The following is a 19,078-nucleotide window of genomic DNA, read 5'->3' on the forward strand; positions in this document are numbered from 1 at the left end:
AACACAACCAATCTGTCCTTAGCCTTGGCAAGAAAATAAAAATAATAGGAGCAATAATGTAGTTAAGAACTTAAGATTAAAAAAATAAACAAATATATATCATTCATATTTTGGCAGCAAAAGCCTGCAATTTGAGAAAATATTCCAAAATACAACAGCAAAAATCCCAGTATTCCTCATCAGATCTTGACTACAGCTCCAGTGTTATACGGCGCACTCGTATCGTCTGGTTCCAACCAACATCACTTTCCAGTGCAGCATGTAAGAGCTAAGACAGTTCATGATTCTGCCGCAGTAGATTGCATACAGCAGAACCATTTTTTCTGAAAGAAAGTGCACCCATAAAGTCATAATCTGAAATTTACGTATAAAATGCAGACATGCTACTTAAGAAAAAACTAAAATACTAATGCACAACTAATCAGTAATCATATTCACCTTTTCCAAATAGTGAAGCTCCAAAAATAATTGATGAAAGCAATCAATTCTTGGAGAATTTGCATAATAACATAGTATACTGCTTACTCACTAAGGAGGAATTCCTCGAGTTATTTGTTATTATCTTGTTTTTTGATGATATATGCATGGCATTTGGATTCAGGTTCTATAAAAGAAACGGAAGATAGTCTACAGTTTTAGTAGTAACTTCTAAGGATCTTGTAGGATGAGAATAATACAGTTTGAAGATAGTCTACAGTTTTAGTAGTAACTTTGTATTTAACTCGAGCATACAAAGAAGCTCGTTCTCTAAGTACTACCTCGTACAAAAAGAAGGCTACCCCTAGCCTTAAGTGTTTTCACTCTTGAAAACACACTTAGGAACCCCTTCCTAAGTTGCACCTGTACTGAAAGAAAGACTGCTCTCAGATTTTCCCTCAAGACTAACTCTTAGCCTTCGGGTGTTTTCACTCTTGAAAACACAGGCAGAAAGCAAAAATACAAATCATAAACAGAAATGCTCTGATATATGGATTAATCTACAAAAGCAAATTGTTCAACTATATAATGGATCCTTTGTAAATAATACAGAACATATCGTTACAAATGTTAATCTTTATTGTTTTGAAAAATGATAATTGATGTTGTACCACAATCGCCCTTTAGTTCAGCTGTTAGTATGGGACATACTATTAGAACACCAGTTCGAACAACATTCTCTATAAACGCAACTTAGTGTGTTAACAAGGTTTCGAGAACCTTTTTCCTCAAACAATCAAAGTTGAGGGAGGAATGGTAACACGTACTAATACTATAATATAACACAAAGTACCAGAACTAATAGCCTTTTTTTATAAGTAGAACTAATAGCCATTATGTGGTTAACAACTTACTGACTGAGGTTTTCCAAGCATTGCTTTATTCTTGTGTGCAGAGTCACCTTTCGGTGGTGAGTCTATCTTGCCAGCTTTCTTCTCATTTCGAGCTTTATTAAAGATCACTGTGAATCCCTCAGCTGAAGCTGGGTCATTTACATCCCACTCTCCAAACTTAGGAAGCGGACGCCCTTTTTCCTGTAGAGAAATATAACTATCAGATTATTGCAGTTCTATAGTTCTATGTTATAAAGATAACAATAACAATAATAATAACATCAACAACACATTGAATTGACATGATAAATGCCTACTTATGATCAACAAGTCAAAGCATCACATTTCACAAATAGCTATGATCAGACAGAAACAAGAAGCATCATATCATCAACCCACCCCATCCATAAAACCTCCCCTCACATTTCACAAATAGCTATGATCAGACAGAGGGCTAGATTATGATTGCTGACGATATTGAAATGTCACAAGAGGTAATATTAGAAGCTGCAAATCATCACACAGGTACAAAAAAGCTACTAATGGCAGATTAAACATCGTCAAATAGATAAATATATTAATTAGCCTAACGAAATGGTATTTCCAATTAAAATAACCAAGCTATGGCTTGCACTAAGCAAATGCTTCAGTATTGCAAAGTAAGTCAAGCAGCAAAAGAGAGCAAACACATAAGATTCTCAAGTGTATGCAAAAACCTACTGGGAAGGGGATGGGGCAAAGGACATAGGGAGCTCCGTTTATCCCATGGATCACTCACCCTCCCCCCAAACACCCCCCCCCCCCCCCACAACACACACAAAAGCATATGACCAGAACATGATTTTGAATCACAACTTGGTGTAGCATTACAATTTCGGGTACATTGCATTATTTTTGTCATGGTTTTTGTTGTTATCCAAAATAAAGAAAAGTATTCAGGTGCTGACTACTACGAATGAATAAAATCAAATATGCCAGCAGATAGCAGCTCGCCTGTTAAAGTAAATATTTCAGAAGAATAGGATTACATCAAAACCATATAAGTAAATTGTAGAAGCAAATATTATCATTTACTGGTGAATTTGTTTCAAAATATTAAGCAAAAGGTTGTGTAGCACACTGTTTTATCCAAAAAAAACTAGAAACTCACACAATCAATCTGTTTCTTAGCACAGAGAGAATTAGAATGACTGAAACAGAAACAAAGCATTAAAATAAAAGGGAAATGTCTGAGTATTATTTTTTTTAATGACGGTGGTGTTCGGGCGAGCTTGGGCGAACATACTATTGTACCTGCTACCTCTAAACCAGTTATTTTTTTTCATCGGTTCCTTGACGGACAGAGTTACTCGGTATCTGTGCTGGTGTGAAATAGCAGGAACTCGGTGAAATAGACCGATCACTACCGTTAAAAAAAAAAATCCCAAGATATTAACATTAACCTTATGAGCTTCTATTCTATTATTAGTTTCAACCACTTAACTTCTAAGAAACCAAAAATTCAATCTTTCAAATATAAAAGAAAAAGGGTTTCAAACAAGGGCAAGAGCAAAAACCAAAAAAACAAACAAATTCACCATGAAAATAGATAGTTTCTTTCCTCAACATTAAAACAAGACACAAAATACATAGTAAGATCTCAAAAAGAAATTATACTAAGACCTAAAATATCATAAATCACCCAAAATAAAACATCTTAGAATTATAAACAATAATTTTAACACAAACTGGATAATTCATAAGCCTACTCTTCTCCTTTTTTCTTCTTTTCCCCCCTTTTTACCAAAAGGAACTCAGAGAAGAACAAAGAACTAGCCCATAATCAAAATCTTAAAAAGGGTATTTTTTATTTAAAACAAAAAAATAATAAAAGAAATGTAAAGGAGATTGAGAATCATACCGCCATGACTTCTTTACACAGAAACAGAGAGAAAACTCTTTCGGAAAACAAAACGGTTATGTCTCTTTTGGGAATACTATTTGATTTATTTATATTTGTAAAGTTTTTTTTGTGCTATAAATAAAAAAGGAAAGAGAAATTCTCTCCTTTCTGTCTCTGCAAATGGAAACGGAAAGGTTACAAAGAGGAGAATATGAGAAAGCAAAGAGACTCTCAAATGGAAGGTAGATAGATAGACGTACAGCTGGCTTCAAAGTGGGCCATCCTTCGATTGTGGGCCCACTTTCAGGTTTAATTCTCTATTTTCTTTTTCTTTTTGATGAATTTCATCATGATTTAAATGTAAATTAAGAATTTGTAACCCCACCTCATTTTGGGAAGATGAATGGTGTTTTTATTGAAAAGATTTATTCGTATATAAGTTTACTTCAAATAAATTGATTAAAAAATAATATTATATATTTTTTATATCATCACTATTTAAACTGCAAAGACTAATTACATATAATTTATTAAAAAATCTCAAGCAATCCTATTAAATATAGTTACTTGTGTAAATACTTTTTATACTGACAATGAATATAACTTAAATTCATTGATTAATGCATATTAGGTATTTATTAATTGGTGTCATCCATCTTAATAGTTGAGTAACACTTGTCATTATTCATTAATTCATACACTAATTTAGTATTAACATTGATTTTATGTAAGTTTTTATTGTCTATTTATCTTCACATGACCCAAACCTTTAATCCATGGATTAGTGATGGAGGTGCTCGAACATTAAAGCAAGTCTCACTTGTCTTAATTTGACATAAATGCGAAAGCTAATTATTCATTTCTTTCTAATTTAAATGTTTTAATTCGACTAAATAGGAATATGTTAAAATAAGAATCAAATACTTTTCTTTTCTGGTTCAATAAGGAGCCGAAAGTTAATCGATAAAAAGAATATGAACTCTTTTATTTTAATGAAAAGTGTCCACCTTTTAGAGTGATCGGATAGGAAAAATGTACTGAATATTGAAGAAAATCTTATCGAAGAAAAAACCAATTTTTAAACAACCTAATTAAAAAGTATTTTCTTTATTCTTTTTTACTTGTCCACTATTGACTTTGGTTTTGCACACTTCTTAAGAAATAATAAATAAAATGCATAATTTATCATGATACTCATACTCATATTAATTGGTGTATAGTCTTAATAGATTTGGAAAATAATTTGGAATGAGTAATTAATGTTAATGACAAAATAAGAAAAATAAAATATTTTTCTCTTTATATATGAAAAAGTGACAAATAAAAATAAAATATTATTTTTAAAATATTTGATAACTAAAAATGAACGGAGTAAAAATAAATATATCTTAGAAAACGATATTATATTATCATAAATAGTCAGGAATTCAATACGCATGCCAGAACACAAGGGCGGAAGCGTGGTGCATATTGTGATGGAAACCCCATAAAGATTACATAGCTGGAACACAAGGGTCGAGGCTAAGATTGTGAGCCTCTATACTACAAGTTGATATATAGGCCATAAATAGTTTATGGTATTTTTCTCTTTACAACTGGATCCTCTTGTTTGGTTACCACTTTCTTGGAGTAACACTTTGATTTGTTTACTTCAATGACATAGGAATTTGTAATTTAAGGATATAATGTCTGCAATTCCGTGTAATTTATTGATGCTTCTTTTTGTTTTTCTAAACGGGGGTGAGGACGACACCAATGGACATCTCATACTTAGCTGGCTAAAATTAATGGTTTTCCTATGATTTTAGCTGCTATTTTCATTAATAATTCCAAATTAATATACAAGACGGCAACAACAACAACAACAGACCCAGTATAATTGCACAAGTGGAGTATGGGGAGGTTAATATGTACGCAAATCTTACCCCTACTTTCAAGAAGACAAAAATATTATTTCCAAAAGACCCTTAGGAAAAATAAAAATAAATTTGTGTACAAGAGCCTTAGGATATTGTAAATCTTCTTTTAAGAGCTAGTTGGAGTTGTATGACATGAGCGGAGGCCTTGCAAAAAGCAGGTGATTTTTTATATATACAGTAGTTTGCAAGCTATTGAAATTCAATTCTTTTTTTATGATGCATTAGCTAACTATGAACATCTTCTTATACCGGTTACTGGATATACATAGTTGTGTCATGATTCACCACATCACCATGCCACGTATGTGCCATTTGGCATATATTAATGCTTGAAAGCTTACATATGAGGGAATGCTAGCATTTGTGAGAAGATTATAGAGAAGTATGGACATTTCCGTAGGAAAACCTTAGATACCTATGGATTTGCTAGAAAAATCCTTGGAATCTTCTAGATTTGTAGAGAGTTCTAGAGAAAGCCTTATCTTGTAAATATTAAGAACTTGTGTAACAATTAATATTTATATATTAGCCCCTAGGAGACTAGTATATAAAGGGGGTCATTCATTTATAATTCATCAAGCAAAATAATCAAGTTCTATACAATAAAAAGTTTCATTTGGCAAATTTCTCTTTGTCTTTCTTATCTAACATTCCCTTAGCGATCTTGAGTGTGTATTTTAGGCTGACTTGGCATAGCAAGATCATGACCGAATTGTGTAAGATCGTAAATAAGTTGTCAAATGCCGAATGTACGCTTAGTTCAAGACTAAGGACGTGACAGTTGTTACTTACAACTGGAAAAATGAAATGCAACTCTATGGAATCCTCAGTCTTTTGTCGTGGTCTGATAAGGTTATGGCGATAGAACTTCTATCTAGTGAATGTAAAGTCACTAATGAACTCCTTTTTTTTCATGTAACAAATGTGGACACTATATTGCCTACACATGAAAATATTGCAAATATTGTGAGGATTAAGTGCTATGAGGAATGCAATTGGATTGCTGAAATCGGGAGAGGGGAGAGGGGATATCTGTCTTTAACTCTGAAGAAGCAACTTTCATTTATTTAGGAAGAATACAAATTGAAAGAACACTAACAAGGAAAAAGAAAAAAAAAACAGAGGTTGCACAATCATCTCTGGCTGAAGGCGCACCGCCACTTCTAATCCACCGCAAGCACCATGTAACCTGCAAATGGAAGCAATTGCTAAGGCAACTAAAAAATGACTCCAATGCAAGTGATAAGGCTTGTACTTAGAACTTTTTATTGCTCTATTTCTCCGCAAAGGGATGTTTCTTTTTTTTTTTTTTTTTTGGTTGGAGCCTTGGAGGTGGGAAGGCACTTCCCGGACCCGCGCATAGCGGGAGCTTAGTGCACCAGACTGCCCTCTCTGGTTGTAGGTGGGAAGGGGTGTGGCGGAGGGACAAGGACAAGAGATGGCAATTCAATGAGCAATCCCCTAGCGATTTAACCATTTCTTAGCTTATGTTGTGAGTCAAGGAGATATTGTTTTTCAATGTTTAACAGCACCAGTAACTACATTGTACAGCTGCTCTAATTTTATTTGAAGAACAAAAAAGATGATCATGAATTCAGTTGTTAATTGACTGGTGAAATTTTGGAGAACCCTTATTAAAGCAAGTAGCTCTGGAATTGTGGTTATCTTAATAAACATCCCTTACATACTATTCCGATTCTAATTACCATTCGCTAACCGGTTGAAAATCGATCAGAGCACCTCTGAAATCCATAGCAGCAAATGCAAGGATAGTATATATCCAATATCACATTGGTAAACTTAATTCTCAAATGAGTTCCCAATCTTCAGACTTACCAAAAGCCAACAAGGATTACACAAGCTCTAGGACAAGGGCTGAGGCACCTCCTCCGCCATTGCAAACACCAGCAGCGCCATATTTGCCGTTTTTCTGTCTCAATACCTGAAACATCACATTGGGAAAATGGATGTGAAACAAACATCAAAAGGATGATAAATTTTCAACAACCATGAATAGGAGACAAGATCATATTAAGAACTACAAGAAGCAACCATTTAACTAAAAACCCAAAAATTTATGACAAGAACCAAAAGTAAAAGTTGGGGGATTCCAGTTCATAGATTTCATGGTTAGCAGAATAAAGGACGAAAAATTTAAGAGAGCAGGGGAATGGCTATGTTCTTAACATTTATAATCTTATTCCAATAATAGTTATGTATTGCAGTAATAACACATACCCCAAGAAGTGTAACCAATATACGAGCTCCACTGCATCCAAGAGGGTGCCCCAAAGATACAGCTCCACCATGTACATTAACTTTTTCCTGAGTGAACAAACCAAAACGTTACTTCATTGTACGGATCATTCCATGCTTGTTGCCATACTAAATAAAGTACTGCAAACCAAATAATTTATGCCTTTATGTATCTTATCCTTGTTCCATTTTTACATAAAAGCATATACTGCAAATTAGTTTTCTAAAAATAAATAGATCCCATCTGAAAAAAACCCGAGGTTGAAGAGAGTAACAAATTTTGAATCTCAATAATACAGCCTATTGGAGAGATAGTGAACTTACTGGATTAAGACCAAGCAGCTTTTGATTTGCAAGAGATACCACCTGCAAGCAGATCTGTTAAGGAAGGTGCTCACACAAATAAAGCATGCTAGTTTAAAAGAACTAGGTAAGAGTGCATACAGCAAAAGCTTCATTAATTTCATAGTAGTCAATTTGAGAAGCCTCTAAGCTAGCACTTTTGATAGCTTTTGGAATTGCTAGAGCAGGTGCAGTTGTGAATAATTCAGGTGCCTGCAAGATTTAATTCAAATTTGAACATCAAGAGTGCAAGTCTATCCACCAGAACAGGAGACAAAAAGATATATTATCCATTAATACTAGTATTTTATTTGGAGGGTAGCCTTAAATCTTTACTCAAAGATAAAGTACCTGAGCAGCGTCAGCATAGCCACTGATCTTTGCAATCACATTTAGTCCAAGTTTTATCGCCTTCTCTCCACTTACTAAGACCAATGCAGCAGCTCCATCACTGAAAACGAAAGATTTCACTTGCCATTAATTTTAAAGAAAGGAAGACCAAGAATCTTTTGAAGTTCTGTAGCTAGTTCTTAAAAAATGTTTTTAAGGCAGCGTAGTAGATGACTAGAATAACTTCACTCCCTCTATGGATGCAAAGTGTAATATATTCACTTTTCAAAAGGAACCAGAAATGTAAAAATACTGTTACTGTAATTAGGTGATCTTTATCAGCTATATTTTGCGATGCAGTACTTTCAGAGAGATCGATAGTGCAAGTAATATTTAGAGTAGTTAAAATGTATTGGAGTAGGAGATGCATTTGTTTGTTAGGTTAACAAACAGTTTTTGTTAAACATGTGAGAACTAGCAGAACAAAATTAAGTCCACAAACCTTATGCTAGAAGCGTTACCAGCAGTCACAGTACCATCCTTTTCCTTAAAACTTGGTCGGAGTTTTCTCAATTTTGCACCATCAAACTGCAAGACGGAAACAAAATTATATGTGTGACAAAGGCAGGAGACGACAAGCACTATAAATGCACGTGACTATATCATGAACATCTTAAGTGCCAAAAAAGTAAATTCACATATCTGATCCTTTTGGTGCCCCGAAGGCATAAAGATGGGGTACTATGTAATTATTCCTAATATTCTTTAATCCCGCTAAAAAAGAAATTAAAGTGATTTCTATGCTGCATTTAATATTCACTTCTAGCTATTCTACTTCTCCTCATCCAAGTAGGTCTGAGGTTCAGTAAATTAAGTATCAAAGAGGACTTGATACTTGAAGAGAAGATGTGAAGAACAAAGCATGTATGTCATTTTGTTTTGCTTTGAGTGACAAAAAGCCAACTCAATGTACTCACCTTTCCTAGACCGTCATCCTTATCAACAATAATGGATGGTTTTCCTCTTCCCCCAGGCACCTCAACCTGCAAATTGTCAGGATTCGTCAGAACAGCGACAAACAAACTGTAACATGCATTTTTTGAGTATGGAGCAATATTTAGAGACCAAGAGCAAGTCATATTACCGGCACAATCTCCCATGCAAAAGCACCAGCTTCCTGAGCAGCGATGCCACGTTCAAAACTTTGAACTGCATAGTCATCCTGCATATATGAGTGAGACATAAGTACTGGACTCCTTCAGAAAATAAAAAGATTTTCAGCAAATTTACAAAGCAGATGGCTGATATCAAAGAAAAAACAGAATGCTACTTTACTTTGGTTTCAAATATGAGGAGTGTGGTAAGATAGATAATCTAAAGGGTTCAACTTCATATTAAAAAATAAAAAGAGAAATTAGAAAAGTGGGGGACAGCATGTATCGGAACCTTTAATTGATTCTCACAAAAGCGGAACCTTCTTCAAATGGTGGAATCTATTTTTAAACATCAAAACAAAGCAAAAGGAAAGATAGCAAGGAATTGGCATATAAGCAAAAATTAGATAAACCAAGAGCAGACAAAGCTATACGTCAGAGTTAAAATCAAAGCCGACCTTGCAGCACATCAAGTAAAAGCAAAGACGTGTGAAAAAGACAAACCTGCTCCTCTCTTGTGATTTTATGATTTTCGGCACATATTTCTGCACAAACTCCCATACCACAATCCTTATATACGTCAGTCAAACCATCTTTAAGCATTCCGTCAACAAGACTATCATGTCCAAGACGAGATCCCTTCCTGCAATCATGGCAATGAAGGGTATTGATAACACAGAATTGAAGTACCATAACTAATCAGAACTTCTTCAAAGGCAAAAATACAAGTGACCAGCGCAACAGTCTACCATGTTTCAAACAATAAATAACCATATAAAACTCGGTGGGGAGAGGTTAAAAAAAATTTGGCTGACAAAGAACAGATCATAAACTGGTTTAGGTGGAAGCATGAAAAATAAGAAGTGAGGAAAGCTGGTCAAGAGCAATACGAGCTGGCTTTGCAATTGTTAGGCTTATTAAGAATTGGGGACATGTGTACATTGTTGAATCACAACACGGGTAGGTATGAAGTTGTAGACATTACTATAAGATGTGCCTAAGGAATGTGGGAAAAAATTGGGAAAGGGCATCATTCTTTGTAAAGTCCGTCATTCGAAAAAAAGTTTCAACTGTATCAATATCCTTCTTTGCTTAGGGGAGACTAGGGGCTTCACAGCTCAAACAAAATGTAGTAGCACAATGATTCGACTCTTGAAGAACGCAAACCTTGCTTCTGCAATGTATTTCGGAACATTGGACATGCTTTCCATTCCACCAGCCACCACAACATCATTGATGCCCAACTGGATACTTTGAGCTGCAAGCATAGTTGCTGCAAAGCCATAAGAATTATATCTTGTCAGAAATGAATACCACCTCTTTCACTCACATAACAGTTGTAAAAGGGGGAAGAGGTCTCTAGGAAATCAATATAACAGGAAGGTGCACACCTTTCAATCCAGATGCACAGACTTTGTTCACAGCTGTACAAACTACTGTATTGGGTATTCCTGCACCTAATGCTGCTTGCCTAGCAGGAGCCTGTCCCAGGTTTGCACTGAGGACATTCCCAAAGAATACTTCTTCTACTAGTGATGGATCAACATTAGCTTTCTTAAGAGCACCTAAAGTTCAAAGAATAGAGAGATTAATTGAAACTCAACGAAATTGCAATTGCCAGTGATCGGGGGTTTTCACAAATGAAATAACAGTGTAAAATAGCTAGAGTCCTACCCTCAATGGCTATTGATCCAAGTTTGGTCGCTGACAGCGAAGAAAGAGAACCAAGGAAGCCTCCCATTGGAGTACGGGCAACACCAACAATGCAAACATCTGTTCACATTAAAGCACAAAGAATGAGCAATTATCAGAGCGAACAGTTTGGAATTTTTTTTTCATGACATAGCAAACCAAATCTAAATAAGCATAGATCCAGCTATCTTCTGCACCAATTCATCAGATAAAAGGATGAGAGACATCAAACATAATGAAATTACTGTTTTTGACAATGGAGACTTTTATCAATCGATCATCTAGGCCTCTATACCAAATAAGTTGGAATCAACTGTTTGAGTCCTCTGTACTGGGAACTCCAGTAGAGAAGTTATGGTTTTGGAAAGGAGATTAAGATGTGCTATCAGTATTGGACTCCACGGCACATACTACATAAAATAAAAGTAGTAAGAACATTCCGTTGTAAAGGTTTTAACTAGCAATTTTAGTTTTTTCCCGTTTTAAGTGACTTTTTTCCGCACCGTCCTATCTATTTAAAGTCTGTTTTAAGTAACTGAATACAAGTGAACCTTGAAACGTGCATTTGAAGCTTCCGCGTTTCGTGTATATACAACTTACAATGCAAAATAAAGACTTGCTGAATGAAATCCACATATAGGAGCAAAAACTAAAGTCAGACACACCTATTTCTCATGGTAAGACAGACTTATAGCAATGATCACAGTTTCAGTTTATTAGGAACGTTGAAAACAATGAGATAGATAAAATATTTCTTTTTCCTGTTTATCTACAGAAGACAATATCCTCCAAATAGAAATCAAATGATTGTTTCCTAAACACTGTCTACAGTAAGTCAGTTTTTCTAATTTTAAATTTTACGCAAAAAAAAAAAAAAAAAAAACACAAGTGAAGAAAGTGCTAAGTTCTTGCTTAAGCATAAAAGAGTTGATCTTTGCATGCGAATTGCTTTAGGACCAAAGAACAGCCCTGCTCCTAATAACACGAGTACACCATGAAAATCATTTTTACAGAGATCTCATACTGCAATCACATCATCGCTAAATCGATTTGCTATTTTTTACATCAGAACAGTCTACACATATTCTACGTGAGGTGCTAAGATAACAAATGTGTTACCTCTAGGCTTGATGGAGTCTGCTGCAGCTGGAGCCATTGTGAATATGTATAAAGATGGATGTCTGTTTCAATAAAAAACAATCAAAAATTATTGTATCAAATCATAGCATAAGCATGCACGAATCGTAGCAAAAGCATGAATCATTTGACCCAAAAATTGCAGAAATTTCAGATTATTATATCAAATCATAGCATAAGCATGAGCTACTATCTTTGGCACCTAAAACTTCGTCGATTAATGAGGACAGTCAAGTCATTCCAACGAGAAAGGAAAAATAGCTGATACTGTTTGGCGGGAGCTCAGGTAGCTAGGGAACGGAGAGAAAGAAAAGGATTATGAAATATGTCTTAAAGCATTTTTTTTTTCTTTTTTCTATTTCCTTTATATGAGCAGCATATTAAATGACACTAAAAAATAAACAGCAATTGTGACGTAATTAGATCTAGAAAATGCTCAAATGATCCACTGAAAACTGTAAATCTATAGTTGCTTCAACTGATTCGATCGCAGATCTAAACTAGAAAACAAATAAAAACTCAAAATTCAATCAAAAACTAAAACATGAAAGCATGAATTTGCATGGAATACGTATGAATTTGAACATTAAATTCGAAACACAGAAATAAACAGGGAAAAAATAGAGATGCAAATTGAGAAATGTTGTTTGTAGGGGATGATTAGCAAAGTGAAATTACCTCTGAGCGTCAATGGAGGAAAGCACAAAGACAGAGAGCAAGAAAAAACTACAAATACGAAGGTCCAACAGAAACTGCGGATATATATAGATGGCGAGTAGGAGTAGGGGTATTTGAGCGGGGGGGTGGGGGTGGACAGGGAGCAGGGTTGTTAGTTATTAGTAGCAGAAGCAGTGTAGTGTTTGGGACAACGGAGGGGCTGCACGAGCATAAAAATAAAAAATAAAAAATCCTGGACCGGCTTAATTGACTGGCCCCTCATTTTTTTTTTGGTTTTGAAATAAATGACATTATAGATTAAATGTGCTTCATTCCCACAAAAAACTAATCAAAATAATTTATTATACGTTACTTAGAAACACAAGTAATTTGAGTCGAAAATAATAAAATTTTATATATGGAGGAACAAAAAGGATGGCTAACCTGTAATTTGAACTTCGAATTTGCTGCTATGAAGGAGAATGAAGTTCTCTTTGTATTTGTAAAAAATAAAATTGAATATTCGTTATTTTTTGGAGATATTGGCAGACTAGCGGACAAGATAAAGAATTGAGAAAGACCATAATTAGGGTTTCAATCAATAAAAAAGGTCTTGACTTTTAAATTTAATACATTTCAGTTGCTTTTTTAAAACTTTTGAGTAATTACCAAACTGAATTTTGAGAATTTGGATATTATATGAATGATTTATTCAACAAATTTTATTTTAATTTAAAAAAGTTTCTGAGGCTTACGCCTCACTAAAAAAACGCGTCTCACGTACGCCTCTTGAGACTTTCGCCCCACACCATCGCCTCGGGACGTTTTTGGTGCGCATCGCCCCGAAAACACCTTTTAAAATACTCGTTGCTACTAGTACATTAATAAATTAACGATTTCCGGTAATAAATTTCCTGCAATAATAATAATAATGTAGTAACAGAATTTGTCGTCTCCCCTTACCTTTTCTATGGAAAAATAGATCTCTAACCATTTAACAAAAAAAATAAAATGATAAATAATTATGATAGACCAATCCGAACACCACAATATTTTGAAAAAGAAAATGTGTTCGAAAAGTTCCTTCTGATCAGTGAGAGGCCCAGAACAGTTATAGTCCCAAAAGACTTTAAAGAACAATCATCAGATTGAACGTGGGAGAAAAATATTTGAAATGTTATTTTCTCTATTTCAAATTGAATGCCTTGGTTTAGTTTAAATGAAATTCTTTTGAATAAATTTCATATCAATAGTAATCTATGTTGCTCAGACTTTTCAAAAATATAGTCGAATGTGTATTGGATTCTGCAAAAATAGTATGTATATATTTTTGGAAAGAATATTTTAGATAGTCGGCTCAAGATAAATAGTGACATAAGAGTGAAAAATTAACTCATCAGTCCCACATATGTAATTTTTTAGTAGTATTTATGTCTTTCTCTTTCATAGAAATCATATTTATTGCGATTTAACCCCTTTTTAGTTTTCATAAAGGTACAAAATATGGTATCTTCATCATAGATATATCCGCCAATGCCATCTGTTCAAACGAGAATAGGAAAAAAAGTAGAGTCATTTCAATATATACACAAAAGTTTAGGTAATTTCTTTTTATGTGTTTAAATTTTGATGAGCTAAGTTTATCGTATTGATGTTTCAGTTTATCAAGGACATGACCTTTAATAAGAAGGTGTGAGGTCGAAAATTAGGGTAGAGAGTTAATATATAGTCGAGCGCTCTTCTTTTTAATACCAATAGTATTAGTGTTGTCTTGTATTTTTTTATTCGTAGATTTTTATTATTACCTGTTGTCAGAAGCGTATCTAGCTTTGTGATATCGGGTCAACTGAACCCATAACTTTTAACGCGTAACATAAATTTATGTGTAAAAATCCACTAAAATTGTAACAAATAATAGAAATGATCCACTAAAATTTATGTGCATCTGCAAGTTATTTCTTTCGCTCCGATTGTTACTGCTTGTTGCTACTGTTTTCTTTTTTCATCTTTTCTTGAGCCAAGAGTCTATCGGAAACAGTCTCTCTACCTTCTTAAGGCAGGGGTAAGGTCTGCATACATATCACCCTCTCCAAACCACACTTGTAAAATTACACTGGAGTTGTTATTATTGTTGTTGAGTTTATCGTATTGAAAAAATATAATGAATATTAGATAAAATAATTAAAGTGCGTGCAAACTGATATATATATATATATATATATATATATATATATATATTGTTGTAGTGGTAAGCACCCTCCACTTCCAACCAAGAGATTGTGAGTTCGAGTCATCCCAGGAGCAAGGTGGGGAAGGTGGGGAGTTCTTGGAAGGAGGGAGCCGAGGGTCTATCGAAAATCGTATACCGATCCTCCCCAGACCCCACTAGTGGGATTATACTGGGTTGTTGTTGTTTGTTGTTTATATTTATATATATATATATATATACTATTTAAGAAGAAAAAAAAAAGGCTGAAGTCACGGGCGGCTTTTAAAATCAAAATTGGTGTCTACAACTTACGTAGAAAACATCGAACTGGGAAGTGATCTACCAACCACTCTGATCTCTGGATACTGAAATATGTCTTCTTATTTTTAAAAGTACTATACTACTCCTTTATTTAATAAAGTATTATATAAAGGTGTTGGAATTTGAAAACTATATAAAATGTTTATCTTCTTCCTTCACTTGTTAAATATTGACATGCCAAAAGAGAATCAAGTGAAAGGTCAGTTAGAGTAGCCGTTCTTGACTTCAAGCAGTCCAAATGGGCTGCTATAACAATGGCATTTGAACTAAACAATGATGTTGTTTTCTTAGCGCGGCCCTTTCAGTTTTCGGACTAGTAATAAAAAAATAACTAGTGTTTATAAAATCAATGAAAAATAGCCACTATTTTGCTGAAACTTTTGCTGAAACATGAAAAATTCTAGAATAATATGCTGGATTATGGAGCTCCTGCGTATAAATTTCTAGCATATTATGTTGGAACTCCAGCACGGAAAATTCCAACAAAATATGTTGGATTATGGAGTTCCTCCATTTAAACTTCCCGCATATTATGTTGGAACTCCAACACATTATAAAATTTCAGTATATTATATTGGAATCTCATATGCAAAAATTTCGAACTCCATCATATTATGTTGGAACTTTTTCGAATTTTTAATGATGTTTTTGTTCAGATTATATTTTTACATGAAAAAGTCGCTAAATTTCGATTACTTTTGAAATTGTGACCATTTTTTAATGATCAGTTGTAAATCTGATTATTTTTTATTTTTTCCCATTGTTTTCGGGGACAGAGTTAGGTGTCAGCTATAGATTCGGTTGGATAAAATAATTCTGGTCCAAACCTATATTTATTTTAAAAGATTTATTGAATATGTATAAATTAATTTAAAATTCAGTAATTTAATAGAATTACGATTCCGAATTTATAAGTTTCAAATCTTGGCTCGATCTCGTCATATTGCGTTGATCTTGTTTTGCTTTTAAGTGTTCGGATGGAGTTATTATTTTTTACCAATTATATTATTCTTTTAAATTCTAAAAAATTAGCACTTATTTACGTTTTCTGCTAGCCGGAATTGTTTCTTGTGTTTTTTTTTTCTCTGGGTTATGACAAGTGGCCAAACATTCTTGACTTAATCTTAAGGTTATGAGTCAAGACTCAAGAGTCAAGACAATAAAAAGTTTAGTACATTGGTTAAATTTCCATTAAGGTATACCATAAAAGTATAGTGAAAGGGCCATAATTAGAATGGTGAGTTCCCAAAAAGCTTGTTTGGATGGTTGTTACTCATCGTTTCATAATGTATCGTATTGTATTGTATTGTATAGTTTTATGGATGCAATATTTGGATAGATTGTATCGTTTGATATTATTTAATAATATTTTATTATTTGATTTGACTGTATGGTATTGTAATGTAACTGATAAATTTATTAAAATATCTTTAATTACAGTAAAATTTAGATTTAATCAATAATGACTCATATAAGTGGTTTAAGACAACTGTTTTCGACTAAGTTATCACCCGTTCTATTTTGTATATATATAAAGTTATTCAATCCATGGAAACAATATCATAAACCTAATTAAAGAACAAAGTTAAAAATTATTAGCAATAAAAAAAGTAGAACGATGGAAGAAACAAAAAGAGAAGCGGCAGAACTAACCAAACGTTTACGAGATATGAACGAAGATTAGACAGTAGGTCTCGGTTAGATTTGGAGTTAAAATAATAAAATAAAGGAAAGGGTAAAATAAGATTAATAAGTAATAAATAGGGGTATAATTGAAAAGAAAAATACGTAACGATTCGACCACACAAAATCGGTCGTTACGCAAAATGGCTCTTTTCGTTGTTACGTAACAATGGATTTAATAATACAATACAATAAATTTTAAATAACAATCAAAACAAACATTGTAATTATAATAACGATACGATACGATACAACGGGTAACAATCATCCAAACAAGGGGTAACAATTATTTGTGATTGATTGTTTGGTGTTTATCACCAACCCATTTTGCTGTGAATTTATGAGCCACGTTCTTTCTATGAATCAGGTCATCTTTTACAGAATTTCTGAACTTGTATGAGTTCTGCGACCGTGAGCACGTAATTTTTCTCCTGCGTAAAATTGCTCATAAACTCCTAAAAATAATTTTCTAATTAGCTTTGATTTTCTTAGAATTATTAGAGATTTTTCTCTATTTTTGCTGTTTGCATTTTTATGGTGTTTGCCTGCATTTTTAGCATAATTAGAAGCATTTTAAATCATAAGAGAGTCAAAAAATATATTATCCTTCACCCTTTATATTTTTAGATTTTAATTGCATCATTAGCATTTAGTTGCATGTTAGTTGTATTCATAAAAATAAAAATCAAAAAAATATATTTAGCCATTTTTATTCTTGTAGGTTCATTTAGTTAATCAATTTGTTAATTCAAATTTTATAATTTTAGACTAGAACAAGTGTATAGACTAATTTTGTGAATTAGAATTTGCTTGAGATATTTTTGAAGTGTATAATTGTGCAAAAGCTAAAAGGAAAGAAAATTGGGTTTGGTCGGCCTTCAAATGTTAAATCGGACCTTTTTCATGCGGCCCAACACAAAATACGTACAAACCCAAGCCCAGGTCTCAGCTGTTACCCGGTCCAGACCCATTAACCCCCAAGCGACCCCATTTCAAGTTCTGTCAATCCTGGCCCTTCATCTTGGCCAATCCAATGGATGGGAACTCACTCCCCATTCTCTTGAAACTGTCCGAGACCACCCCCACCCCCAAAACGACCTCTCAAACCATCTCTCGCCCTCTCTCTCTCTCATCCCCCGCCTATCTCCACCGTAAACCACTGGCCGGAAATCCTCGCCGCCGGCCAAAGTTATCCAAATAACCTCAAACCACCACCAATCAACTCCATTTTTCCTCCTATGTCCTGTCCCACTAAGATCGAACCTTCATTCTCGTCTCATTACCATTAAAATCTAAACCCTAACCGCCACTGTCACCTTTGGATTTCTCATTCGAACCTTGATCGTAACCTGCTGGAATCGACATCATTCGATAGATTTTGTTAAGATCCATCAATTGATGTTAATTTCGGTAGATTCCGTGATACGATCTAAAAATAAAGCAGTTGTGAGGAGTAGTAGTTTATGATTTTGGAGTAGTACTATGATTGTTGAGTCGGTCATAATAATTTTTAGTGATGATTACAGTTTAGTCATTTATCTTTCTTTTATTACTTTCTTTATTTACCTTCTAGTTCATATCTAGTTTTAGGATATATTAGCGTTGTATGAGTTATTTGGCATGGCATGAATGAAGATATGTTTAGCTTTTCTTAGTTTTTCTTCTTCCGTAGCTCAATTTCCATTTTCAGTTTCTGTTCTGATTGAAAGTTGCATCAGTGGTATCAGAGCGACTATCCTCGCTTTGTGGATATCCATTAATGGCGTTCCAAAATCCTCGGTATGTCTCTAATTTCACTCCCAACCCATATGGTGGCCCTCCAAGTCCTAACACTTTACCAGGTTATGGAGGATATGCTTATGATTATAGCAATATAAGATATGAGGCTTATTATAGTGGGTATCAGCAGCAATTTAGTTCGATTAGTCCTCAGTATGCATACCAACCATCGAAATTCTCCATTAGTTTCTCTAATTTTTAGCCATCTAGAGGTTACGCATGTGTTATCTACAACAACTACACTAGTTTGAGGAAATATGGTGACTGCATTTCGCATCTATATACATATTATAATCCATATCCTATTGTTGCTAAAAGCTCCACCATCGCCTCTATCGATTCACAGTATCAACGATATTGTAATAAGTGGAAAAATAGTTATGTCGTAGGCAAAAGACTCGTTGTTG

The 19,078-nt window shown here is 34.0% G+C and overlaps 2 protein-coding genes across 2 annotated transcripts; both read right to left on the reverse strand.

The window, feature by feature from the left end:
• Positions 1–76: 76 nt before the first annotated feature.
• On the reverse strand, positions 77–3,413 carry LOC104088016 (protein NOI4). The gene is made up of 3 exons (XM_009592621.4): positions 3,211–3,413; positions 1,332–1,511; positions 77–323 (listed from the first exon to the last, which is right to left on the reverse strand). Exons 1-3 carry the CDS (start codon positions 3,214–3,216, stop codon positions 279–281), a joined length of 231 nt encoding a protein of 76 aa, XP_009590916.1. The 5' UTR covers positions 3,217–3,413; the 3' UTR covers positions 77–278.
• Positions 3,414–6,092: 2,679 nt separating this feature from the next.
• On the reverse strand, positions 6,093–12,911 carry LOC104088023 (acetyl-CoA acetyltransferase 2). Its single transcript, XM_009592631.4, has 15 exons — positions 12,701–12,911; positions 12,005–12,066; positions 10,868–10,966; positions 10,585–10,758; positions 10,361–10,466; positions 9,698–9,836; positions 9,184–9,261; positions 9,017–9,082; positions 8,542–8,627; positions 8,061–8,160; positions 7,812–7,922; positions 7,692–7,733; positions 7,350–7,436; positions 6,948–7,053; positions 6,093–6,300 (listed from the first exon to the last, which is right to left on the reverse strand). The coding sequence occupies exons 2-14, from the start codon at positions 12,039–12,041 to the stop codon at positions 6,964–6,966; spliced, it is 1,215 nt and encodes a 404-aa protein (XP_009590926.1). The 5' UTR covers positions 12,042–12,066; positions 12,701–12,911; the 3' UTR covers positions 6,093–6,300; positions 6,948–6,963.
• Positions 12,912–19,078: the final 6,167 nt, after the last annotated feature.

Source organism: Nicotiana tomentosiformis, chromosome 7 (genome assembly GCF_000390325.3).
Source record: "Nicotiana tomentosiformis chromosome 7, ASM39032v3, whole genome shotgun sequence".
In the NCBI taxonomy this organism is placed as follows: domain Eukaryota; kingdom Viridiplantae; phylum Streptophyta; class Magnoliopsida; order Solanales; family Solanaceae; genus Nicotiana; species Nicotiana tomentosiformis.